Raw genomic sequence first — 22,753 nt, forward strand, 5'->3', positions numbered from 1 at the left:
AATAGAGAGACATACCATATTCCTAATGGGAAATAGAGTTACTATTACAAACATGTGAGTTCTCCCCCAATTAATCTATAAGTTTAATGGAATTCCAATGAAAATTCCAATGCAATTTTTTTAACTTGATATAATATTTCTAAAAGTTATTTGGAAGCAACATTAAGCAAGAATAATCAATAAAAAATTCAAAATCAAGAATGACAATGGGGACTTAGAGTACCATATGTTTAAAATTATTACAATGTTAAACATTATTATAATGTTACACTAACTAAAGCTTTTTGATACTGATACAAGAATAAACAGACACTTGAGGAAATATATAAGAAGTCTAGAAACATACCTTTAACTTTATAAAAATTTAATATATGTGAATCTGGCATTTTGAAAATTCCATTAGAACAAACTGATTAACTAAATTTGCAAGATGTTGGTTAGGTGTTCCCTAGTTCAAATAATAAATCAAAATAAATTCCAAAGGTATTAAAAGAAAAAATGAAACTAAAAAAGAAGTAAAGGAAAACCCAGAGGAATATTTATTTAGTCAGCAGAAAAGTAGAGGAGAAAACTATAACAGAAAACATTGATAGATTTAATATCATGGGAAATTTAGATTTTCTGACATTAAAACATACCCTGAAGAAAATTAAATGGCAAATGACGAACTATAGGGGAAGGTTTTTCATAGCATATACTATATAGATAAGAGGTTTTTATGGCATGTAATATATATAGCTTCTAATAATATGGAGCTCTACTAAATACAAAAATAAATGCTAATAGAAAATCAACACTAATTTACAAGTAAATTCACAAATAAAAAATTCATGGACCAATAATTACATTATACCAGGTTAACCTAAGTAGAAATAAAAAAAGGCAAATTAAAAAATGGGATACCATTTTCACTTTTCAAACTGATGATGCTTTTGTTTTCTTAATTACCTAGTTTTTGTGAGAATAAACATGCCCTCTTTTTTTTTTTAAATATCTTTATTGGAGTATAATTGCTTTACAATATTGTGTTAGTTTCTTCTGTACAACAAAGTGAATCAGCTATATGTATACATATACCCCCATATCCCCTCCCTCTTGAGCCTCCCTCCCACCCTCCCTATCCCATCCCTCTAGGTGGTCACAAAGCACTGAGCTGATCTCCCTGTGCTATGCAGCTGCCTCCCATTAGCCATCTATTTTGCATTTGGTAGTGTATATATGTTCATGCCACTCTCTCACTTCGTTCCAGCTTCCCCTTCCCCCACTGTGTCCTCAAGTCTGTTCTCTGTGTCTGCATCTTTATTCCTGCCCTGCCACTAGGTTCATCAGTATGGTTTTTTTAGATTCCATATATGAGCGTTAGCATAAGGTACTTGTTTTTCTCTTTCTGACTTACTTCACTCTGTATGACAGACTCTAGGTCCATCCACCTCATTACAAGTAACTCAGTTTCGTTCCTTTTTATGGCCGAGTAATATTCCATTGTATATATGTGCCACATCTTCTTTATACATTCATCTGTCGATGGACATTTAGGTTGCTTCCATGTCCTGGCTATTGTAAATAGTGCTGCAATGAACATTGTGGTACGTGTATCTTTTTGAATTATGGTTTTCTCAGGGTGTATGCCCAGTAGTGGGATTGGGTACATCCCAGTAGTGGGATTGCTGGGTCATATGGTAGTTTTATTTTCAGTTTTTTAAGGAACCTCCATACTGTTCTCCATAGTGGCTGTATCAAGTTACATTCCCACCAACAGTGCAAGAGGGTTCCCTTTTCTCCACACCCTCTCCAGCATTTATTGTTTCTAGATTTTTTGATGATGGCCATTCTGACCGGTATGAGGTGATACCTCACTGTGGCTTTGTTTTGCATTTCTCTAATGATTAGTGATGTTGAGCATCTTTTCATGTGTTTGCTGGCAATCTGTATGTCTACTTTGGAGAAATGTCTGTTTAGGTCTTCTGCCCATTTTTGGATTGGGTTGTTTGTTCTTTTGTTATTGAGCTGCAAAAACACGCCCTCTTATTTGTTGGTGAACAAAGTGTCAAGAACTTTCTGGAGCGATATTTGACAATCTTTATAAAAAGCCTTAAAGATCACACATTTCCTTTAACTTAGCAATTCTACTTCTAGATATTCTAAGGTAATAGAGATGTATACAAAGATATATGTATAATATATTGAATTACTATTCATGAGAGTGAAAAATAAGAAAACAATCTAAATGTTCAATAATAGAGAATTCATTACATAAATTTAAAATAACTATATGATAGACTTTTATGCAGCATTTAAAAATCCTATTACAGAGGAAAATAAAAACAGAGAAATGTTCACAATGAACATTTTAATAAAAATATGTATATTGTTGTGTTCAATAAAAAATGTAAAAGATTAAGTCCAAGTAGATATAAAGACTGGCAGGAAATACACTCCACCTTTTCAGTGGTTCTTTCGGGGTGGTTTTTATTTTAATTCTCTATACAATTAATTTGTCTTGCCGCTAAGTTTTCTACAATGAAAGTGCAACATGTTTATCATTAGAAAAACAGGTTGGGTCTCAATATCAACCCACAGGGGAATGCTATACCACTTGGGGGGGTGTAGACACAGCTTGGGGTGAGGGTAGCCTCTGAAGCGTCCTTCTATGTGGTGTTATCAGGAGCTGACAGCACCAGCATATGACAAAGGTGTGGTCGTACCTTCCTTTGTACCACCTTCACAAAGGTGTGGTTCCACCTGTGGCCACGCCCTGCTCACAGGGCCTCCTTCCTCCTTCCCCTCGACGCCCCTGCCCACCAACCTGACCGTGCTGGCCCAGCCCTGGGTACCTGTGTGGGAGCCCGAGAGGGAGCTGAGGAGCCGGGAGTGCTGGTCGTGGCCGTCATGCACCTCCACCACGTCATTGAGGGCCGTGTAGAAGGCGGCAAACTGTCCGAACACCACTGTGGAGGAGACACGGTGCAGAGAGCTCAGGGGAAAGACCGGGCGGCCGTGCTGGGGGGAAGCCCTGGAGAGCTGGAGGAGCAGGGCGACCTCAGAGGAGGCTGTCGGTTCATGGGGCTAGCTGCTTGCTGAGCCCTTCCACTGGCTGATTAGACACCGGGCACAGGGATGCGGGGACCTGGGAAGGGTCGGGCCGGCATTCTCCACACAGGTCAAGATGACACTGTGGGCTGCATGAGCAGACAGGCTAACCCTAGTCCTTTCTCAAGTTGCAGTGGCAGCAGCTACTCTAGGAAAAGGAAGAACTTTCCGTAACTTCCCCTGTGTTCCATGTTGATCTCAGGACCCTGTATTTTCCTTCACTTTTTCTTCAAAGATCCAGCCAATGAGGGCATCCCCTGGATACAAGATCCCACACATGTAAGAGGAATGAGGGTGCTGAGTAGCAGCCTTCTCCCGAGGAAGGAGCGACTGTCCGTGGAAGAGGCAAACATCTCTACCTCGTTTCCCTCTGGCAAATCCAAGGAAAGAGGCAAAATGACATGTATTGGGCACCTACTCTGTGCTGGGTACCATGTTTGCCATGCACGTCATCTTCTTCAACCCTGACTCTTCCAGATATCTGATTTTATAGACAAAGAAACTGAAGCTCAGAGGTTGAGTTCCCCAAGGCCACTCAACTAGCTCATGGGAGGGGCTGAAAAACTGGTGGACCATGACCCTGAGGAGCCCCCTTTCAGACAAGACCTGAGGGCCCTGCCATTTGATGGCCATCACAGGGTCTTTCCTCAGCTGTCCCATCTCTGCCAGTCACTGCTGGAGGGGCTGGGGTTAGTGACCCTGCGGGGCCATGGGGGGAACAGCTCCATTTCAGACCCTGGTACGTTCTGCCTGCACTGGTCTCCCATTTGGCTGGGTGCATCTGAGAGCAAGTACCAGGGTAAGTCCTTCTCTATTTTGGCTTAAGCCTTGAGCATGTAGGAAGTCAGATGTGCATGCATGTGTGTGTGTGTGTGTGTGTGTGTGTGTGTGTGTGTGTTGAGGCTGGGAGGGACTTAGGCCATGGAGTTGACTGCCTGCGGAAAGAAAGCATTTGCAGCGATGAGTATAGTAGTGAGTGGAGTGAGAGATTTTTAGCTCTCAACTCACGGGCAGAGGAGAAGGAGGGAGAGCCTGTTTTGGTGCCCTGAAAATGGGCACTGAGTGAGGGGTGGTGGCAGGGATATTTCCACACTCTCCCCTACAGAGGTGAACACATGGGCAAGGTTCCTGATTTCACACAGTGTGCATTCTAGTAGGAAGAGACAGTCAAAAGTGAAAAAAAAAAACAACACTTAAGCAAATAGATAAACAAGATAATTTCAGATAGTGTTAAATTTTAGAGGGAGTGGGAGAAAAGTGATAAGGCAAGGCAGTCCACTTCAGATAGGGGATCAAAGAAAGATCTATGAGGTGAGGGTGTTAAGTAAGGCTGAGGCACAGGCTGGGGACAAGTATTTCCGACCTGAGGCAAAAATCTGCACCTAAATCCCTGGGCTTAGCATCAGTAAAAAAGAGAAGATGCTTGGGACAGATCACGACCCCTCCTAGAATCAGTTCTCCACATACAGGTTTCAGCTCAGTGAAACTGCCCAGCCTTGGGGCTGGCTGCCTGCAAAGGCGTGAGCTCTTTATTACTGGAGGAATTCAAGTACAATGTGCAGCCCAGCTATCAAGGATTCGGTTCTGGGTGGCAGGTGGGATTGGACAACCTTTCAGTACTTTTCTAACTGTGATCCTACAGGTCAAAAGCTCCTGCCACATGAATGTGCTGGGGAGCGTGTGCTCACGCACATGAGTGTGCAGGTGCTGGTGTGGGAGTGGTGCCCGATGGCAAGAGCTGTGGGTAAAGATGAGGCTGGGAATTTACAGAGGGCAGAAAACACGTCTCTCTCATCTCTGCAGCTCTGGTTCCCAGCAGCGTGCGAGGTCCCTAGGAGGTGCTTGATAAATGTTTGGTGAATGGTCAGGCCTTGCCCCATGCTCAGTCCATCTTATCTCTTGGGAAAAAGCAGCCAGTTCTCTGCACGCTGCCTCATCTCAGATGGTCAGGATATATAGATGACCTTTACCCCACTAACGCCAACTCTGTTTAGAAATAGTTGTTCCTCTTCCTACAAAGAGGAGATGCAGGGAGAAAGCAGCCCTGCCAGTCACTGATTGCCCAGGTACAACCAGTCCTGTGCCCCTCGGGAACTTCCTGAATCCTCCAGAGCTGCCAGGACTCTTAACCGTCCCACTGCTAACCAGGTGACAAGGCTGGCTTCTTTTTGCTGGGGTCTCTTGGAATCTGGAGGTTTCTCTGCCTTTCCAGGGCACTCACCTGCTCCTCTCTTTTTGACTTGCTCATCCTACCAATTGCTGCTGGACCAGGCTCCAGCTCACAGACGGAATAGTGGAATGATGGGGCGCCCAGCTCCCTCACCTGTACGTTCAAGTCCAGCTCAGTCCCACTCCTTCCCTTCTTCCTGCCCCTCCGCCACCCTCCCCTGGGTTCCCAATCGGCCTGGGTCTGCAGCACCTCTATTCAGACCCGGGCTGGGCTAGGGAGCCCCCGGTGCCCCCTGCCTTCCCTCTGTCCTGGCTGGTTCCTCCCTAACCACCCCACCCTTGGTTCCAGCAGGTCTCACTGGTCCCTTCCTCCCTTGTGTATCAGGAGCGTACTCTACAGCCCACTGCAGAGCAATGGCATGCAGCTGTCCTCTGAGGGAGATTGCTCGGCCCATTTGCACAATAGGAGTGGATACAATTTGGAGTGGAATTGCAAGGCGTTGGAAAACATAAACAAATATACAAAAAAAATCCATACCGTAGTTCTTGGGCACGGTGACAAAATACAGGCAGATCTGTCCACTGGTGTAGTTCTGGGGGTAGTTAGGGGACAAGACCACTCCATCTGAACCCACATACTGTCCCCCACAGGGGGCTGAAAAAGAAATCAGGTAGAGGGCCAGGTGACCTCATGGGCCTCTCATCAGCTGTCCACCCTCTGTCTGCTCACTCTCAGCCTGACCTTCTGGCCCTGGTGGGGCTGCTCTGAGGTCTGAAGCCACTAATGTGGAGGAGGGGAATTCTGGGGACATGCCCTGCCCTGCCCTGCCCTGCCCAAGGACATCCATCCCTGGCCTGGCATGTGGCCTGAACATCCCCCCACCCCCGATGCTATCAAGGGCCCTCCTGGGTGCCGGCCAGTCCTTGCCCTCTAACTAGTGACACTGGCATTGGTCCCTGGAGGCCCAGCCTTGGGGAGCACTTTAGGAAGCTCTTCTGCCTACAGGTGGGACCCGGAGATGGTCTGCCACCCCACGGCTGATGTCTGCACCTGGGCACTTAGTCTCTGCACGACTAAGGAGCAGAGGTTTGCCCAGAATAGCCCGCTGGGAGCAGTCACGTGACCCAGCCATGGGCCCAGTTCCAGGAGGGGTGGACCTCAGAGTCAGCCTCTCCCACCTGGGCAAAGGGGCCTCCTTACTTTTCAGCTGAGGTGGCTGCCGTGCTCCTGAAGTTCCGGCACTCCATCCGATCCCTTTTGTCAAGACCCCATGGCTAACCCAGCTGCCCTTGGAGCTAGCCCACCCTGCTGGTCTTAGTTTTACACATCTGAACTCTCAGTGATTTCCCCTAGGACCGGGAACAATCTCAGGGTCACTTTTAGATTCCCATCTCCCTGGTGTGGGCTGCTGGCATGTCTCGGGCCACCGCTGAGGACATCTGTTGGAGTGGGGGTGAGGGCACTATGTGATCTGAGAGAGATGACACAAAGACGGGGACTGGTACACCTTGGGAATTTGCAGCCCTTCTCGTCCACGGTGAACCCAAGGAGCCCTGCTGTGAGGCCCGTGTCCTGCCTGCCCCTTCCCCTAGGCTCCAGCCCCTTCTGCCTCTGGCATGCCCTAATTCCCTCCACCCCAGCCCTGGGCTCCGCCACCTGTGCACACTGGCTGGGGATGATTCCACACAGGCTTCCCGTCAGGCCCCAGGATGCAGCTCAGCGTGGAGGAGCCCTCCACCTCATAGCCCCCGTGGCAGTAGTAGGTGATGGAGGAGCCCAGCTTCAGGTCGGACCCCACTCGCGTGCCGTTCTTGATGGAACCAGGATCGAAACATGACTCCCGTGGGTTTTCTGGAAAAAAAACAACAACACATATATACACACACACACACATATACACAGAGAGCTCATAAGTGGCCTAATTCCAGGGCACAGCACCTATGGGGAGACCCTGACTCTGATTAGCCACAGAGCGCATGGGGATTTGGAGCCGATGGGTATATTCTCTTTAGGTCCGGAAACGTCTCTAAATTTGGTTACAGACTAGGGCTGGAGAATGAAATAATGCCATTTGCAGCAACATGGGTGGACTTAGAGATTTTCTTACTAAGTGAAGTAAGTCAGACAGAGAAAGACAAATATCGTATGATATCACTTACATGTGGGATCTTAAAAATGATACAAACGAGCTTATTTACAAAACAGAAACAGACTCACAGACTTTGAAAACAAACTTATGGTTAGCAAACGGAAAAGATTCGGTGGGGGGGATATATTAGGAGTTTGGGATTAACAGATACACACTATTACATGTAAAATAGATCATCTACAAGGACCTACTGTATAGCACAGGGAACTCTACTCAATACTCTGTAATAATCTATATGGGAAAAGAATCTAAAAAGAATGGATATATGTCTATGTATAATTGAATCACTTTTCTGTACACCTGAAACTAACACAACATTGTAGATCAACTCTACTCCAATACAAAATAAAAATTAAATTAAAAATTAAAAAAAGAAAGAAACTAGGGCTGGAAGTCATTTTAGAGAGTGAAATCTCCCTTCTTCTCCCCACGTTCTTGCCCTGACCCACAAAGGAGGGAGTTGCGGCTACACCTCTGAGGCCGTCTCTCACCCCTGATTTGCTCCTCCCGCCGGGGAGGCACGCGCTGCTCTGGCTGGTGGGAGCTGACAGTCCTAGGATGGTGTCTCAGTCGTGACCGGGTCACTGTGGTGAAGGTCAGGGCTTAGGCACATCCCACCTTTTTTTTTTTTTAAATTAATTAATTAATTAATTTATGGCTGTGTTGGGTCTTCGTTTCTGTGCGAGGGCTTTCTCTAGTTGCAGCGAGCGGGGGCCACTCTTCATCGCGGTGCACGGGCCTCTCACTGTCGCGGCCTCTCTTGTTGCAGAGCACAGGCTCCAGACGCGCAGGCTCAGTAATTGTGGCTCACGGGCCTAGTTGCTCCGCGGCACGTGGGATCTTCCCAGACCAGGGCTCGAACCCATGTTCCCTGCATTGGCAGGCAGACTCTCAACCACTGCGCCACCAGGGAAGCCCCAGTCCACCTTTGCTCAGCTTTGACCCTGCACACTCAACATGGCGGCCTCCTGGTTTTCTGTCTGTGTGGGAGGCAGGGCCGCTTTCGGAGATGCTTTCTCTTCTCTTTCTTTTGCTGACAGCTGTGTTGCTGGCTGGGTAGGTAGGTGGCGCTGATACCAGCTTTGCAGGCTGTTATACCCATACCTCGCAGGCACTTCTGAGTGTATGGGTACCGATATTTAGATTTAGGAAGAAAGTAGGAAACCCCATTTTAGCCTCTGGGATGCGTCCAGATCTCCAATGCAGTTTTCCAGGGCTTCGCATTGGGGTACTGAGTGTTTGCCGGCTTATTAAAACAGCAGTATTTTTCCGTTTGACTACTGATGCTTGTATGTCTTCCCAATCAGGCATACCGTGGCTGCACCTACGCTGCATCCACTCTGTCTCTGGGCACTGGACAACAGTGAACTTGATGCTGCCTGAGCCACTGAGAGTATCAGCTGGGGCTGCAAGTCGCTGGAGAAGGACACTCACTGCACAGCCTCCCTCCCCAGCAGCTGGAAATCCCGAACAGCTCTTGGGAGCCAACGTTCACTTCCATCCACTGCTGCCTTTCCTCATCCTCCTTGTTCCCGAACCACTGATGGTCAAGAGGCCTGTCGTCAGGGCTGGGCAGTGTAAGGAGAATGCAACAGAGTATCAGGATACCATCGAAACCCTGGAGGCTACACTGCAGAAGGGTCTAGAGATGGGGATTCACAAAGAGGTGCCGACAGCCCTTGCAGAAGGAACCAGAAATTCAAAGAGCAGATTTAAGGAGGAAAGACCCAGAACAGAAGGGATCAGAGTTCAGAGATGAATAGGTCAGGAGGAATTTTGCTGAGGTCTGTCCTTGTCACCTGGGTACCTTTAAGCTGCGTGTATAAGAGGCAGTCATAGCCTAGAGGGTGTTGCTCAGCTGCCGATCGGCCCATTGACTGATGGGATGGGACTCTGAGTCTGTGATTCAGTCAAGTCTAGACACCTGCACCTGTGCCCTGATGGTGGGATGGCCCTGCTTGTTGTCTTTGCCTAGAGCTTATTTAGGATGGAGCAGTCCTGGATACATTACTAAATTTAAACTCAAGTGGGACCCAGAAAATGGCTCCTCACCTAACAGAGGACCCCTCAGTGGTTTCTGCATGTGCCCTGTGATGTATCACCTTGTCCCACACGTCAAATCTGTCCTCCCCCAAAGCTTAGTGGCTCTGGCCAGAATGCAACTGACCATTGGGTGGCCCATTTGTGAATTCCAGAGATACAGGGAACTGTCACCAGGTCTTCTATTTCATCTGTCTTTTTTATAAATTCAGAGTGGGTCAAATCTTACTTGAAGTTCAGAAAAATTAAGTAACTTGGAACCAAGTTCACATAGCTCATAAGAGGCAGAACAAGCTGTGGCACTCAGTATCCATCCCCCCACTTCATCCTTATAATGGAACCCAGGTTTTATCCAGTGTATCAAGGCACCAGCTAAGATATATACCTTCCAGCCTTCCAGGCAGCTAGATCTGGCCAAAGAGAAGTAAACACAGTCAGGTCAGGTCATTGCTTTCCGTCTCACTTAGAGTAAAAGCCAAAATCCTTACAAGTCTACAGGGCCCTGTACCTTCTGCCCCAGTCCTCTCCTCTATGACCTTGATTCCTAGTGTCCCTTTGCTAACTTTGCTCCAATCACATTGACCTCTGTGTACAGAACATTTCCCCATCCGCACGGCTCCCCCGTTACCTCTTTTAGAACTTAGCTCAATGACACTTCCCTGATCAGCTCTTTAAAACTGTGATGTTCCTCTCCCCAACACTCCCCATCACCCTTCTCTGTTTTATTTCTCGGCACTGAGGTCAATATTATCTCATGCACCATATAGTTACCTTATTTTCTCTATCTCCCTCCACTAGAATGTAGGTTCCACGAAGGCAGTTTTCCAGTATTGTTCATTGCTGTGGTCCGGTGCCTGGCATATGATTGGCACTCAATAAATATTTCTTAAATGGATACGTGTGGGACTTCTAGAAAGGCTGCTTAAGGGAAGGTGACTCAGGTGAGAGAATGCTCAATGACCCTTCCTTCTTTCCTCCCTTCCTCCTTCCCACAGTTTGGAACTCAGACATGATGGCTGGACCTCCAGTCACCACCTTGGATGCTGAGATAACCCTGGGGATGGGAAGCACGCAGCAGGGTAGAGCAGAAAAACAAGAGGAGCCTAGGTGGAACCACCTCAACAGCCCTGGATGACAATATCCAGATTTCTTTTACAGGAAGAAGAATAGACTTCCACCTCATATAAGCAACTGTGCTTTTGGGTACCTGGCACACTAGTGTACCCAGCTGGGTATGACTGTCCCGAACTTTACACTGTCAGTAAGTCCTTTCCTCCCTTCTCTGTGTGGCGAACTCCTACACTTTTCAGCGCCACCCTCTCCTGAGCAAGTGTCCTGAACGTTGCCTTCTCTCTGGCAGAATTCCATTTCTCTTTTTTTGATTACCTTGGTAGGTTGTCTAAGGGTATTTCTTTCTCGTGGGTTCTGAACTCCTAGAGGACAGAAATCAATCATCTATTCTTCTCATAACCCTGGCAATTAGCCAGAATTTGGCACTAGGGCTCTATCTGGCACATAATAGGGGCTTAATAAATGGATGCTGAGTTGATTGGCTGAACAACTCTCGGCTTAGAAAATCAACAACCATGTCAGTGATCCAACTACAGCTTCTATTCTACCCTTGCTCACATGTCACAGCAAGAAGAGCTCATCATTCCAAGCATTATCACATTAATAATAACGACAAGGCTAATGATAATGATGATAGCCCCTTACACAGGACTATCACTTCGTAATTTTCAAAGCAATTTCCAATCTGTTCTCTTATTTGTGTCTCACAATAGCCTTTGAAGCAGGCAGGGCCAGGTACGCTTCTGTTCCGGTTATAGATGAGGAATGTGGTGATCAGAGAGGCTAAATGAGTTTTCCAAGCCATTCAACTATTAAGAGGTAGAATTAAAACCAAAATCAGGTCTTCAGGCTGCCAAACCAGAGCTCAGCTGTGAATGATAAAACAAAATGACTAAAACAGTATGATGATAATAATAAATAAACCCCAAGCCCTCCAAAATGGGAAAATAAAAAGAACCAGATTCTTTTTGTCCTAATAGATAAGGCCCATTTCCAAACACCATAACAGCAAAATACTGAAAATAACAACCCAGACAGTAAGGAACTTGTTAAAAAGGTTGGATTAAAGCCATCCACTGAAATATAAGCAACCTTTGAAAAGAATAGCAAACGTCTTTGGCTACTAATATGGAAAGATGCCCAAGATCTATTGCTGGGCAAAACACAAAACAAAGCAAAAAAAAAAAAAAAAAGCCAACCCATGTTACAGATTAGTATATATGGTGTGATCCCCATTCATATAGAACAGGGATCTGCAAACTACAGTCCACTGACTCGCTGCCTGTGTTTGTAAATAAAGTGTTACTGGAACACAGCCATACCCGTGTGTTTACATATCATCCGTGGCTGTTTTAGCATTACAACAGCAGAATTGAAGCCAACACAGACCATCTGGTCTGCTAAGCCAAAAATATTTACTCTCTGGCCCTTTACAGAAAAAGTTTGCCAACCTCTGGTATAGAATGTACGTTATTTATATGTATATAAAACATCTGGAATGAGATAAGAAACCATTAATACTGGTACTTCAGGGGATGGTAGTATGGGGAGATGTTAAGTTTTTAGAGCACATCTTATATGCTTCTGTATTATTTGAATTTTTCCAACAAACATGTGTTACTTTGAAATAAGCATAAATGAAGAGATCTTGAATTTAGAAAGACAGACCATGGGAGAGCTGGGTGGTGGGAGTAGTCATGGCAGGGGCAGATGTGGAAAGCCAGTGGTAATTCCTCAGCCTACAGTGTTAATTCCAAGGGCTTGAAAGAGAAAATAGGTACCTTTTAGTACCTTTCAGTAAAAGTTGACTCATCTTGGCCTTTCCTGAGTTATTTCAGATTCTCTAACACTTGCTTTGAACTCTTCATCCCTCTGTCTGAAACCCTCCCCACTCTTGCTCTTACACAGGGGGCTTCTTCTCAACCTTTAGGTCTCTGTTCACGTGTTACCTGCTTGGCGAGGCCTTCGCCATTCTGAAGTGGGCTCCCCATTGCTCTTTCTTAGGATAGTTTGTTCTTTCCTAACTTATGCTTCTCGCTTCTTGTTCGTCTCCTTATTTACTGTCTGTTTCCCTCACTCACCTTTACATTCCCCTCGGGTGGGGACCCTGACACTTTTGTTCACCGCTGTGTCCTCTGCATCCAACACAGGGCATGGCATGAAGTAGGAGCTTAATAAGCATTTGTTGAATGAAGGAATGGTTACTAGACACGTGTATGGATGTCCTAGCCTGTCCCTCCCTCCCCAAGAGGAGGCTACCACACCTGCTGCAAGGTAAGAATAAAGGTCCCTCCCACCCATCCTATTGGTTTCTCTGGCCTGAAAAAAGACACTAAACCTCCCTGGGACTCATTTTTAATAACTGTGTTCAAAAGACAGGATCCTCCTCCTTCCCTTTGCATCTTTCTAGCAGAGGGTAAAACTACCCAGGAGGCTGCATTCAGATGAGAAGTGTGCCAGAGCATGGTGTAATAGAAATCCACAGTTGACATGACTGCATTCAGAATCATCTCTTAGAAGGCCTGCCCAGAGATGACTAACACAGCACAGCCACCTTCCAGGAGCAACGGAACAGAGACATCTACAAATCCACCCCACCCACCCATCTTTGCCTTATAATCAGGTGGGTTTCCAACATCCCATTTGTAGTAGAAATGCCTGTCAGACTAAGATGTGAACTCCATGGAGGCTGGGACTTTGTTTTGTTCCCCGCTCTGTTCTTAGCCCCTATAACAGTGTCTGGCACATAGTAGGTGCTCAATAAATATTACTGAGTGAACAAATGAATCAAAATGCCTGATCTGCCTTTGCCCCTTATGCAAAAGCCTAATCCACCGCCTAATCCACCTAATGACACCACTCAGTGGATACCTGACTTAAGCTTGTCAATCTGATGGTCCTTTGGGATTTGGAGTTGGGCTACAAACTGGGAAGTGATTCAAAGCCAAGGCAGCCCTACTGTCCTAGGAGAATGGAGAAGCAATGAAAATTGACCTGCAGAGAAAGGCGAATGTAGCATGTACTCAGAAAGGAGCAGGGAGGAGACGCAGTGGCCCTGGAGATGGAGGAGGGTGATTTCAACCTCCGATTTTCCCATCCTGATTGTAATCCCCTTGGGAGGTCATGCTTCCTGTCCTTGGGCTCTTGTATTCTAAAAATGTATTCCCTTTCGGTGTTAAGTGAGAGTGAGTGTTTATCATCTGTATTGTTAAAATACAGAATGCTCTTTAGCTTAAATCAGTTTGGCTGTTAGTTGTTTTCTTATAATAAAGTCTTCTTTTTGTCTCAAGTTGGTTTAAGTGTTTCTGTTTTTCACATTTTTTAATAATAAATTACTCCTTTTTCTGCTTAAGTTGGTCTGAGTGAGTTTCTTGATATGAACTAAATGATCCCTCACTGAGAGGGGATGAAACTGTTTCTGCTTCCCCCTTGGGAAGCTGGTGGGAAATGGGGAAAGGCTCCTGGTCTGTTCACCTTGGGTCAAAGGAGGAATTGACCTGGGTCAGAGAGTGGTTTTCACTGGGCTAAGCCCAGCTGAGTCTGGCAACACCTCTCCAAGTGGGTCCTCAAACACCTCCCAGAGCAGAACCCTTGAAGCCACAACTCCTAGGAGACCCAGATCCTCAGCATTAGTGGAGCCCTGGATCTCTCTGCCTTTGGACAGAAGATGGCTTCTAGATAGAGGAGGTCAATTCTTCTTTTCCTAAGAATCCATACCTGCCTCAGTGTGCAAGTCCTCCATGGGCTACCATCTCAATCCAGGGTGTTCTATGGACTCGCACGGAGTACAGTGTCTAAATTCTTTGCCATGGATTGGAGAAGTATACAGGACACACATACACACACATCACGAATATTCATATATTTCCCACATTCATATATATATACACACATATATATATAAATCCCACACTCCCATATATATATGTGTGTACAAAAACATCATATTCATATCTTCAATAAACAGAAAAGAAAATGTACTTCATTCTACTGGGCTAGCCCCATGAAGAGAGGTTTTCCCTTCCAAACAAGGGCAGAACGAATGAAATATCCATCACCCAGGAGAAAAAGGCAAAGGAATGGAAGAAGTTGGATCAAAGTATGTGACAACTACCTACTGGTACGGGGCACGCTGCTAGGTGCTGTGCCTATTGACCAGCCCTCACAACAACGGCTTCATATGGTGTCACCATCCCTCTTTGACAGACAAGGAAGTGATGTCAGAGAAGTTAAGTAACTTGCTTAAGGCCATATAGGTGATAAGTGATGGCAGTTTCCCCTATACAGATTTTGAACATGGGGGAATATCATCTAGTTCTTGGGATCCAGTAGCAGAGTAGACCCATTCCAGGAATCCAGGGATCCTGGGATATGGAGAAGGAGACCATGGGGTAAGACAGGGTGTCCCTGGGCTCCATCAAATGGGCTACCTGACCAGAGGCTAGGGACATAGTAGAGGGATCACCCATGTTAGGAGGCGTGTCATCTGAGAAGGAAGGAAGGAGGGCAGCTCCAGTTCTCACCAGGTACCTCCCACCCCAAGCAGACACATTACTTTGGCACTTGTACCACAGATCCTCATAAGGTGGTAGAGGGTGCGTGGGTGGGTTGTGCCTCCCCCTTCCCCTCTCCCCAGTAATTGGCCTCCTTCAGCTGCTTGCCTGGTTCAGATGGCAGCCCGGAAGACTTTATTCTCTGGAGCTGTGTGTTGGATCTGAGGACCCCTCTAGATATGGTCTTGGGCCAACAGCTGAACGTGGAAGGGGTTTCTTTGGGAAAGAGGACCTAGAAGTGTAGCTCTAGCACATGGATTCATGGCGAAGACTTGGGGGAGAGGTGGCCACAGCCAGTTTGCCAGGAACAAGGTGACCAGGGAGGAAGCTGAGGGAGATTCTGTCCAGTGGCCACTGTAACCAGGGATGACGAAATGCAGTCCTCTTGTAAGAGGCTGGAAGTGGTGACATCTGGGGTAAAATTTTAGAATCTCTGTGATGTAGAAGACCCAGGTGGGACGAGTCAGGTGTGGCTCTGGTCATTGCTAAGGCCTGGCTGGGGTTAAAGGATATCGCTTGTGTTGGCTCCAAGTGCCCTGTTTGTGTGACTTCTGGCTGTGCTCAGCCACTTGAGTGTGCGTTTAATAAAAGATGCAGTTGTGCAAGGTTTATGCATTGGAAGGATCGGGGGGCAGGAAAATTGAGGGGACTGATGAGAGTGTGATTAAAGAGATGAATAATAATAAAATGATGATGATGATACGGCAGTGGGGATGGTGGTGGGCGGAGCCATGGGGCTCCCAGGCTGAGTCTGAGTCATGCCTTCGGTTAGAATTCCACAACTTGTGACTGTGTTTGTTCTGACAGCGTGTGGAGATTGAGTACAGGAGGTTTATTGAATGGCAGGTGTCTGGAGGAAGAGAGGATGGCAAAGTATCCACTTCCCAGGCCAGCCCCATGAGAAAAGATGACCACAGGCAAAACATTCTCTAAATTGCACACCAAGCATCTTCTAGAACTGTATCTGACACACAGCAAGCGATGGAGAGTTATGAGGATTTCGGTGAGTTGATGGATGTGAACTGCTCAGGACAGTGCTGGCAGTTGGCAGGCGCTAAGTTAACTACCATTATGATTGGGATTGTTTGTGAGCTCGTGTGAGATATTCCCAGGAGTTGCCACAAATATTTAATTAAGGGACACTTTAAAAGGTTGCTGAGGTCCCACATTATGCAAGTGGGGGACATGAGCCGGGAGCTTTTTCATTTTAACTGGTACTGTGACCCCATTTGTACACACAGGCTGATGAGGCCTGGGTGAACTTGGGTTACAGTAGCAATAATAAAGTCGATCATCTCAACAGGATCTACAGAGTGTTTAGTCCATATCGGGCATTATCCTCACACATTTCATTTATATGTATAAAATATCTTCTGCAATATAACTATTATTACCACCATTTTATAAATGGAGAAATGGGTTCCAAGAGATAATAATTTGCCGAGCTCACAAATCAAGCAAAAAATGGAGCTAGGATTTGGATAACGGGGCCTGGGCTCATTAGAGAAGAAGAAAAGGTCAAAAAGAGAATAGCAGAGTAGAAGAAAGTGGAGCGCTCGAGAGCCTGGAATACTCATGCTGCTGCTACCATGTGAACATACAAAATGTTTGGAAGGCGCCAGAGCCCAGACCAAGGGCTTTAATGCATGGACTCATCAATTATGCTTCTGTGCTGTAGGAATTATTCGACCATTATTTTACAGGTGAAGAGATGGAGTTCCGGAGAGGTTAAATAACTTGCTCAAGGCCACACAGCAAACATGAGCCGTGCACCCAGTTGATCTGTCAATACTCTTGACTGGGCAGGGACCAAGACCTGTTTTTGTAAGCAAATTTTTATTAAAACACAGCCATGCCCATTGCTTTCTGTTCAGTCTTTGGCTGCTTTCATGCTACAAGGGCAGTGCTGAGTAACCGAGATAGACTGCGTGGCTCACAAGCCTGAACTATTTACTGTCTGGCCCTTTAAGAAAAAATTTGCCGCCCCCCCCCCCACCCCCGGCTCTTGACCCTCACATTGTTCTGCTTGCCTTCATTAATCTAAAAGTGGAATGAGAATAAAAGGATGGGATAGCTGGAGGGATGAGAAAATGTGATCAGGAAGTATCAGAAAGCGTCCAGTCTATGACAAGGAGCTAGAGGATAGCCGAGGAATGGCCTTGGGACAAAGGTCCAGGCACTGTGACCCCAGGAGCTGGACGGGCTGTCCATATGGGTGCTGAAGTTATCCAGGAGGGTGGGACGCTTTGGGGTAGAGAGGAGGACTGAGCCTCATGTCAGACCCCGCAGCAAATGTAGGGGCGTGGCAACGAAGATGTCAGCTGATGGCATGGGCTGAGGTTATGAGACTCAAGAAGACCTAGGCATGATCCTCATAGAACAAGGAGCGAAGGGGAGTAGCGACGTGGAAACAGAAACGAGGTGCAAGAGGAACGTGAGGCCCCTTTGCTCCCAGGCCTGGGGCACCTGGGTGTGAGGGACTAAGCCACCCAGAGGGCCACAGAGAGGCAGGGGCTCTGCAGGTGGCAGCGGGCTCCCCGTGATCCAGTCCAGCGCTCTCCTCGCCACACTACACCTTCCCCATCCCTGGCCAGGTGTGGCCAGCCCTGCTCTCGGTCGCCTCTGCTCCCAGGGCCCTCACCTGTGTAGTCGATGACGAAGCCGGCGTTGCTCACCGACGCGTCGCTGCGGAAGGCGAGGAAGAGGCTATTGCTGCTGCTCTCGATGCGGCCCGGGAGCTGGGAGCCGTAGAAGCTTCCTATGAGGGGGCTGAGTGAGTCCCGTCCGTCGTAGATATGGAGGAAGTCGTAGCCAGGCTCCAAGTTAAAGCTGGGGAACAAAAACATCCCGCCCCCATCCCACTAAGGTCAAATAAAGACGGCACTGGCCTCGGGTTCGACCAAAGGACAGGGCCTCCATCCCACCAGCGCCCAACCCAAGACCTACTGGTGGGGAGGGGGAGGGTGAAACCCCCGTGACCTCCCAATAGGGAGAGAAGATGGATAAGGCTGCCTCGGGCCGAGGAACCAGATTCTAGTATCGGTGTCCAGAAAGCTGGAGTTGAAAACCTATTTTAGCTGGAGCTAAAATATTTTAAAAAATTGAAATATATTTGACATGGCATGTAAATTTGAGGCATACAACATGTTGATTGGATACATTTGTCCATTGTTATATGATTGCCATTGTAGCAATAATTAGCACCTCTGACACATCCCATAATTATCGTTTCTTTTTAGTGGTTGGAATAATTAAGATCTGGCCTATTAGCAAGTTTGATGATGATAACACAATATTGTTGTCTATATTTACTACACTGTGCACAGAAGGGAAAATCAGTTACCAGCTCTACACACAGAGTAGTCAGAACCCAGGTCTCCTACCTGCCTCTAATGTCTTTATACCGTCTATGCTGCACCCCCTTTTCTGAGGGGAAAGAGCCACCCCACGAGCTATTCCCAGGCAGAAAGGGGCCTATTCTGATGAAGGACCCTCACTTTATTCCTTTACCCTGGGGCTGGTTCTCAGCTCTCCTCAGGATCTGCTCCCATCCCACTCCTGGCTCTCACAGGTGTGCCTCTTTCTCAGCAATCCTGACCCTAGTCTAGGAAAAAACTCATTTTACAAACTGTCTTAGCTTAGCAGAATGAATATTAGAGTTTTTGAGTGTAATTTACCCTATTGGAATGGTTAGCATGAAAATGATGGAAAATACCGAGGACTGGCAAGAACGTGGAGCCACTGGAACGCTCGTATCCTACTGGTGGGAGTGTAAATTGGTTCAACCACTTGGGAAAACTGTTTTGCAGTATCTACTAGACCTGAACATATGTGTGCCCTATGATGCAGCGGTGCCACTCTTGGGTGTACATCCAACAAAGGCAATTGTTGCCAATCAAGGGTGTAAAGATGGAAACAACAGAAGTAAATGAGTTTGCAGAGAATAGAGTTCTGATGCAAACTGGTTCATAGCCCAACCAAGGGCTAGGCTACTCAGACACTCCACTTGGCAGGACTGACAACAAAATGGCGGTTCTACCCTTTAGCTAAGACATGGCAAGAGATGAGGCCATGAAATATCTAGGACAAAAGGGGGAGGGCTGCAGAGAGACAGGACGGGGATCTGGGAGGACTGGAGGTGGAGCCAGGTGTGCACTGGCCTCCCTCCTACACAGCACCCTCTCACACTGGTGTCAGCTGCAGGGTCACCCCACCATTGCTGGGTGGCATGGTCTTCTTGCTCCCATAGTTCAGCTTCTTCATTGACTCTTTCAAAGGGCACCAGGGAAGGGTTTGGGAGTGGGTCAATTTGGGTCACAAATTATGGCTCCATCACTTCCAAAATGCCTTCCATCTGCCCCTGCCTTCCATCAATCATCAGGTTTTATCTGAGCACCTTCAGTATGCTGGGCACTGTGCAAGGTGCCCAGGATGCAGGGATGTGTCAGACGTCACCCCTTCTTCAAGACGGAGACGGATCTGAAGGAAATGACAGACGTGAAGACAACAAAGTCAAAAGTCTGTACAGGCATGTGGGAACACAGCACCAAGTTTGCGGGGGAGGATGGGAATGAAGTTTGTCTTGGGCATTAAAAGACCCTCAGCAGTTGGACAAGGAGGGAAAAGGAAGTCGCTATGAAGGGAGAAGCAGAAGCAAAGTCACGAAGGCATGAAATAGTTTTGGAGACTGTGAGTAGTTCAGTCTGGCTGAAGCTCAGGGGTTAGACGGGGTGGGGTTAGGACTGGGTGGGGGAACTGAGGGGAGAGGTAGGCAGGGGCCAGCTGGCTTGGAATGAAACTCAAAAGACTGGACCAAAAAAATAGCCCAAAACAAAACAAACAAAAGGTTGGGAACCTTAATTTATAGAGAAGAGGGAGCCATTATAGGATTCAAAAATAAAGGATACCTTTGTTTCTTTGTTTGTTTTTGAACGGAGGTATAATTTATGCACCATGAAATAATCAGCTCTAAAGTAAATCACTCTCAGTTTTGACACATGTATATCAAGATCCAGAAGGTTTCCACCATCCCCCAAATTTCCCAGGTGCCCCATCCCAATCAATCTTCCCCGCCCCCAGAAGATACCACTGAACTGATTTTTATCACCTCGATTAGTTTTGCTGATCCTAAAATTTCATATTAGTGGAATCATACATTATGTACTCCTGTGTGTCTTCTTTCAGTCAGCGGGAGATTTTGAGATTCATCCACGTGGCTGCATGTGTCAGTAGTTCATTTCTTTTTATTGCTGAGTAGTATATTACCGTACGTTCAAATGGAAAATGAGGTGCATATTTCAGTGTTTTCCAGTGTCAACATCACACTGACAGCTAGCTAAAGACGAGATTGACACAGAAGGCAAAGATAGGGAGGAACCAGTTAGGAGCCTATGGCAGTAATTCAGACAGAAAACAATAAGGGCTTCAACCGAGCCAGCAGCCGGGAGAATGGAGAAGAAGGGAAAATCTGAGGTTAAGGCAGCAGAGGCTCCATGCCTTGGCCACTAACAGAAGGAGCAGTGAAGGTGGATGATGGGGCCGCTCCCCCATTTTCAGAATAGAGCTCATCTGTGGGGAGAAGCAGGAGGCTTAGTTTTGTATGTGTTGTAATGGAGGAGCCTGCAGGCATCAGACAGAGACCATCCAACAGTTGGCTACGGAGCCTGCAGCCCACAAGAGAGTTTGGGCGGATGGTAGAGGGGAGTCTCCAGTTTACAAGAGGAGAGTGAAGCGTCTGAGTGGATGAGCTTGTCCAGGAAGGAGGTGTGGCGAGAAGACAAGGAATCTGTGACGGAGCCTGGCAAAGGGCAAAGGGCATGAAAAAGAAGCCACAAAGTCCCAGAAGGAGCTGGAGGGCCAGCGGGGAGTAAGTCCACAGAACCAAGGGGAGAAGCAGGGGAAGGATGGAGGGAGTGATGCAAAGGATAAAGCATGGAAAGTGCTATTTGGTTTGGCAGCCAGGAGTGCGTGGGAGTTTCAGAGGAGTTTCCAGTGGAACCGTGGAGGAAGAAACCAGATGTCAGTGATGTGAAAGTGAACAAGAGGCGAGGAAGGAGAGAAAAGCAGAGACAATCCTTTTGAAGAGTTTGCTTTTAAAAGAAGCCAAGGAGATCGTGCCGGAGCTTGAAGGGGGGAGTAGCTGAGAGAGACCTGGGCTGTTCCTACACTGGGGAGGCGGATGGGAGGATCCGGTGCGAGCAGAGGAGAATTCAGCAGGGCAGGGGAGAAAGGACCCAGCAGTGCCCTACTTTCTGCATCTTGGCATCTTAGCATCATCAGAGGTTAAAAAAAAAAAAAAAAGAAGGAAATAGCAATAGCTGCTTCATAAATTATCCTAAGGATCAAATAAGACAATAATATGTGTGAAGCCACGGAGCACGGTGCTGGGCACACAGGAGATGTTCAAAAAATGCTGGTTTCTCTCCTTTTCTGGACTCCTTCACCCCCCTGGAATGAAACCCCGCTCACAGCAGACCTATGTATACTCACCCAGAGACCCGGGTTTGCACCCCTCGCTACTCTGAACCCTCCATCTCCCACCGGGGGGAAAGGTACATACATGTTAAATACCAGGGCGATGACGTAGTCGGGAGAGACGGTCACCTTCCAGTCGCACTCCTTGCCTGGAGGGTAGGGTTCTGGGTAATTTGGTGACAGGATGACTCCCGATGGTCCCGTTAGGTCTCCCCCGCAGGGAGCTGAGGAGAGAGGAAGATGAGGGTGAGACTGTCCCCTTCACCTGGTCACCTTTCAGCGGGTATTGGTAGAGGAGGGACTGAGTCTGATACACCTAAATTAGAACTTGGCTCCAGGGGCCCAGGGGAGGGTGGATTGCAATGGGCATGAGGTTTCACCTTCAAGGGATGGAGATGTTTGGAAAAGGATAGCGGAGGTGCTTGTACAACGTTGTCAATGTACTAAATGTCACTGAACTGTTCATTTTTCAATGGTTGATTTTATGATACGGGAATTTCACCACGCTGTTATGAAAAAACAAAACCAAAATACCTGGCTCTGCCACTTCCTGGCTGTGTGATTTTAGGGAATTTACCTAACCTCCCTGGACCTCAGTGTCCTTCCTCTACTGTACAGATAATACCTCTTCCATGGGGTAGTTGTAAAGATTTTAGAGATGTCTGTTAAAGCACTTGGCATACGTAGTCAATATATAAAGCCATCACTAGGCTTTTAGATATGAAATACACGGTCTCCTTCCAGGGCCTCACATCCTGTCTCTGGGCGAGCTTTGTGGGTATTTACCATGAGTCCCAGTGCACTTGATGTCAGGAGGAGCGGAAAGCAATCGTGTGTACCTGCCAAGTGTGCCTGGCCTCCTACACTGCTTAGGGCTGCAGATACCTTCCAATTTTCTCAAAGGCCTTTGTCCAAGAGATCATGTGTTCCTCCGTTGTACAGAGATATTACAAAACCCCAATTAGTCCACAGTGGTCCCCCTCCCCTGAGATGACGGGCCTTTCCAGGGGCAGGGAGTGGGGAGGTGGCCAGGGATACAGCAAGCGATTCATCCAGAGCCCTCTGGGGGCACCTCCCAGATCCTGAATCAGGTTCTCCCCCAAATGGCTGGGTTATTGCACCATAGCATGAGGGTCTGATAAAGTAGAGGCTGGGGGTGTATGGGGCCGCTAACAGGAAAAGATGGCTGAGACTCTAAACATGGCT

General features: G+C 47.2%; 1 protein-coding gene across 2 annotated transcripts in view; it reads right to left on the reverse strand.

Moving 5' to 3' along the window:
- Nucleotides 1–22,753, reverse strand: part of CSMD2 (CUB and Sushi multiple domains 2) — a 645,193-nt gene that overhangs the window by 128,794 nt on the left and 493,646 nt on the right. For both annotated transcript variants that reach the window (XM_068537861.1, XM_068537860.1), the window contains exons 28-32: nucleotides 21,633–21,771; nucleotides 17,715–17,902; nucleotides 6,917–7,111; nucleotides 5,798–5,914; nucleotides 2,835–2,948 (exon numbers count right to left, since the gene is read on the reverse strand). In XM_068537861.1, coding sequence (XP_068393962.1) covers nucleotides 2,835–2,948; nucleotides 5,798–5,914; nucleotides 6,917–7,111; nucleotides 17,715–17,902; nucleotides 21,633–21,771 — 753 coding nt within the window. The remainder of the gene's footprint in view (nucleotides 1–2,834; nucleotides 2,949–5,797; nucleotides 5,915–6,916; nucleotides 7,112–17,714; nucleotides 17,903–21,632; nucleotides 21,772–22,753) is intronic.

Source organism: Eschrichtius robustus, chromosome 3, assembly GCF_028021215.1.
Source record: "Eschrichtius robustus isolate mEscRob2 chromosome 3, mEscRob2.pri, whole genome shotgun sequence".
Taxonomy (NCBI): domain Eukaryota; kingdom Metazoa; phylum Chordata; class Mammalia; order Artiodactyla; family Eschrichtiidae; genus Eschrichtius; species Eschrichtius robustus.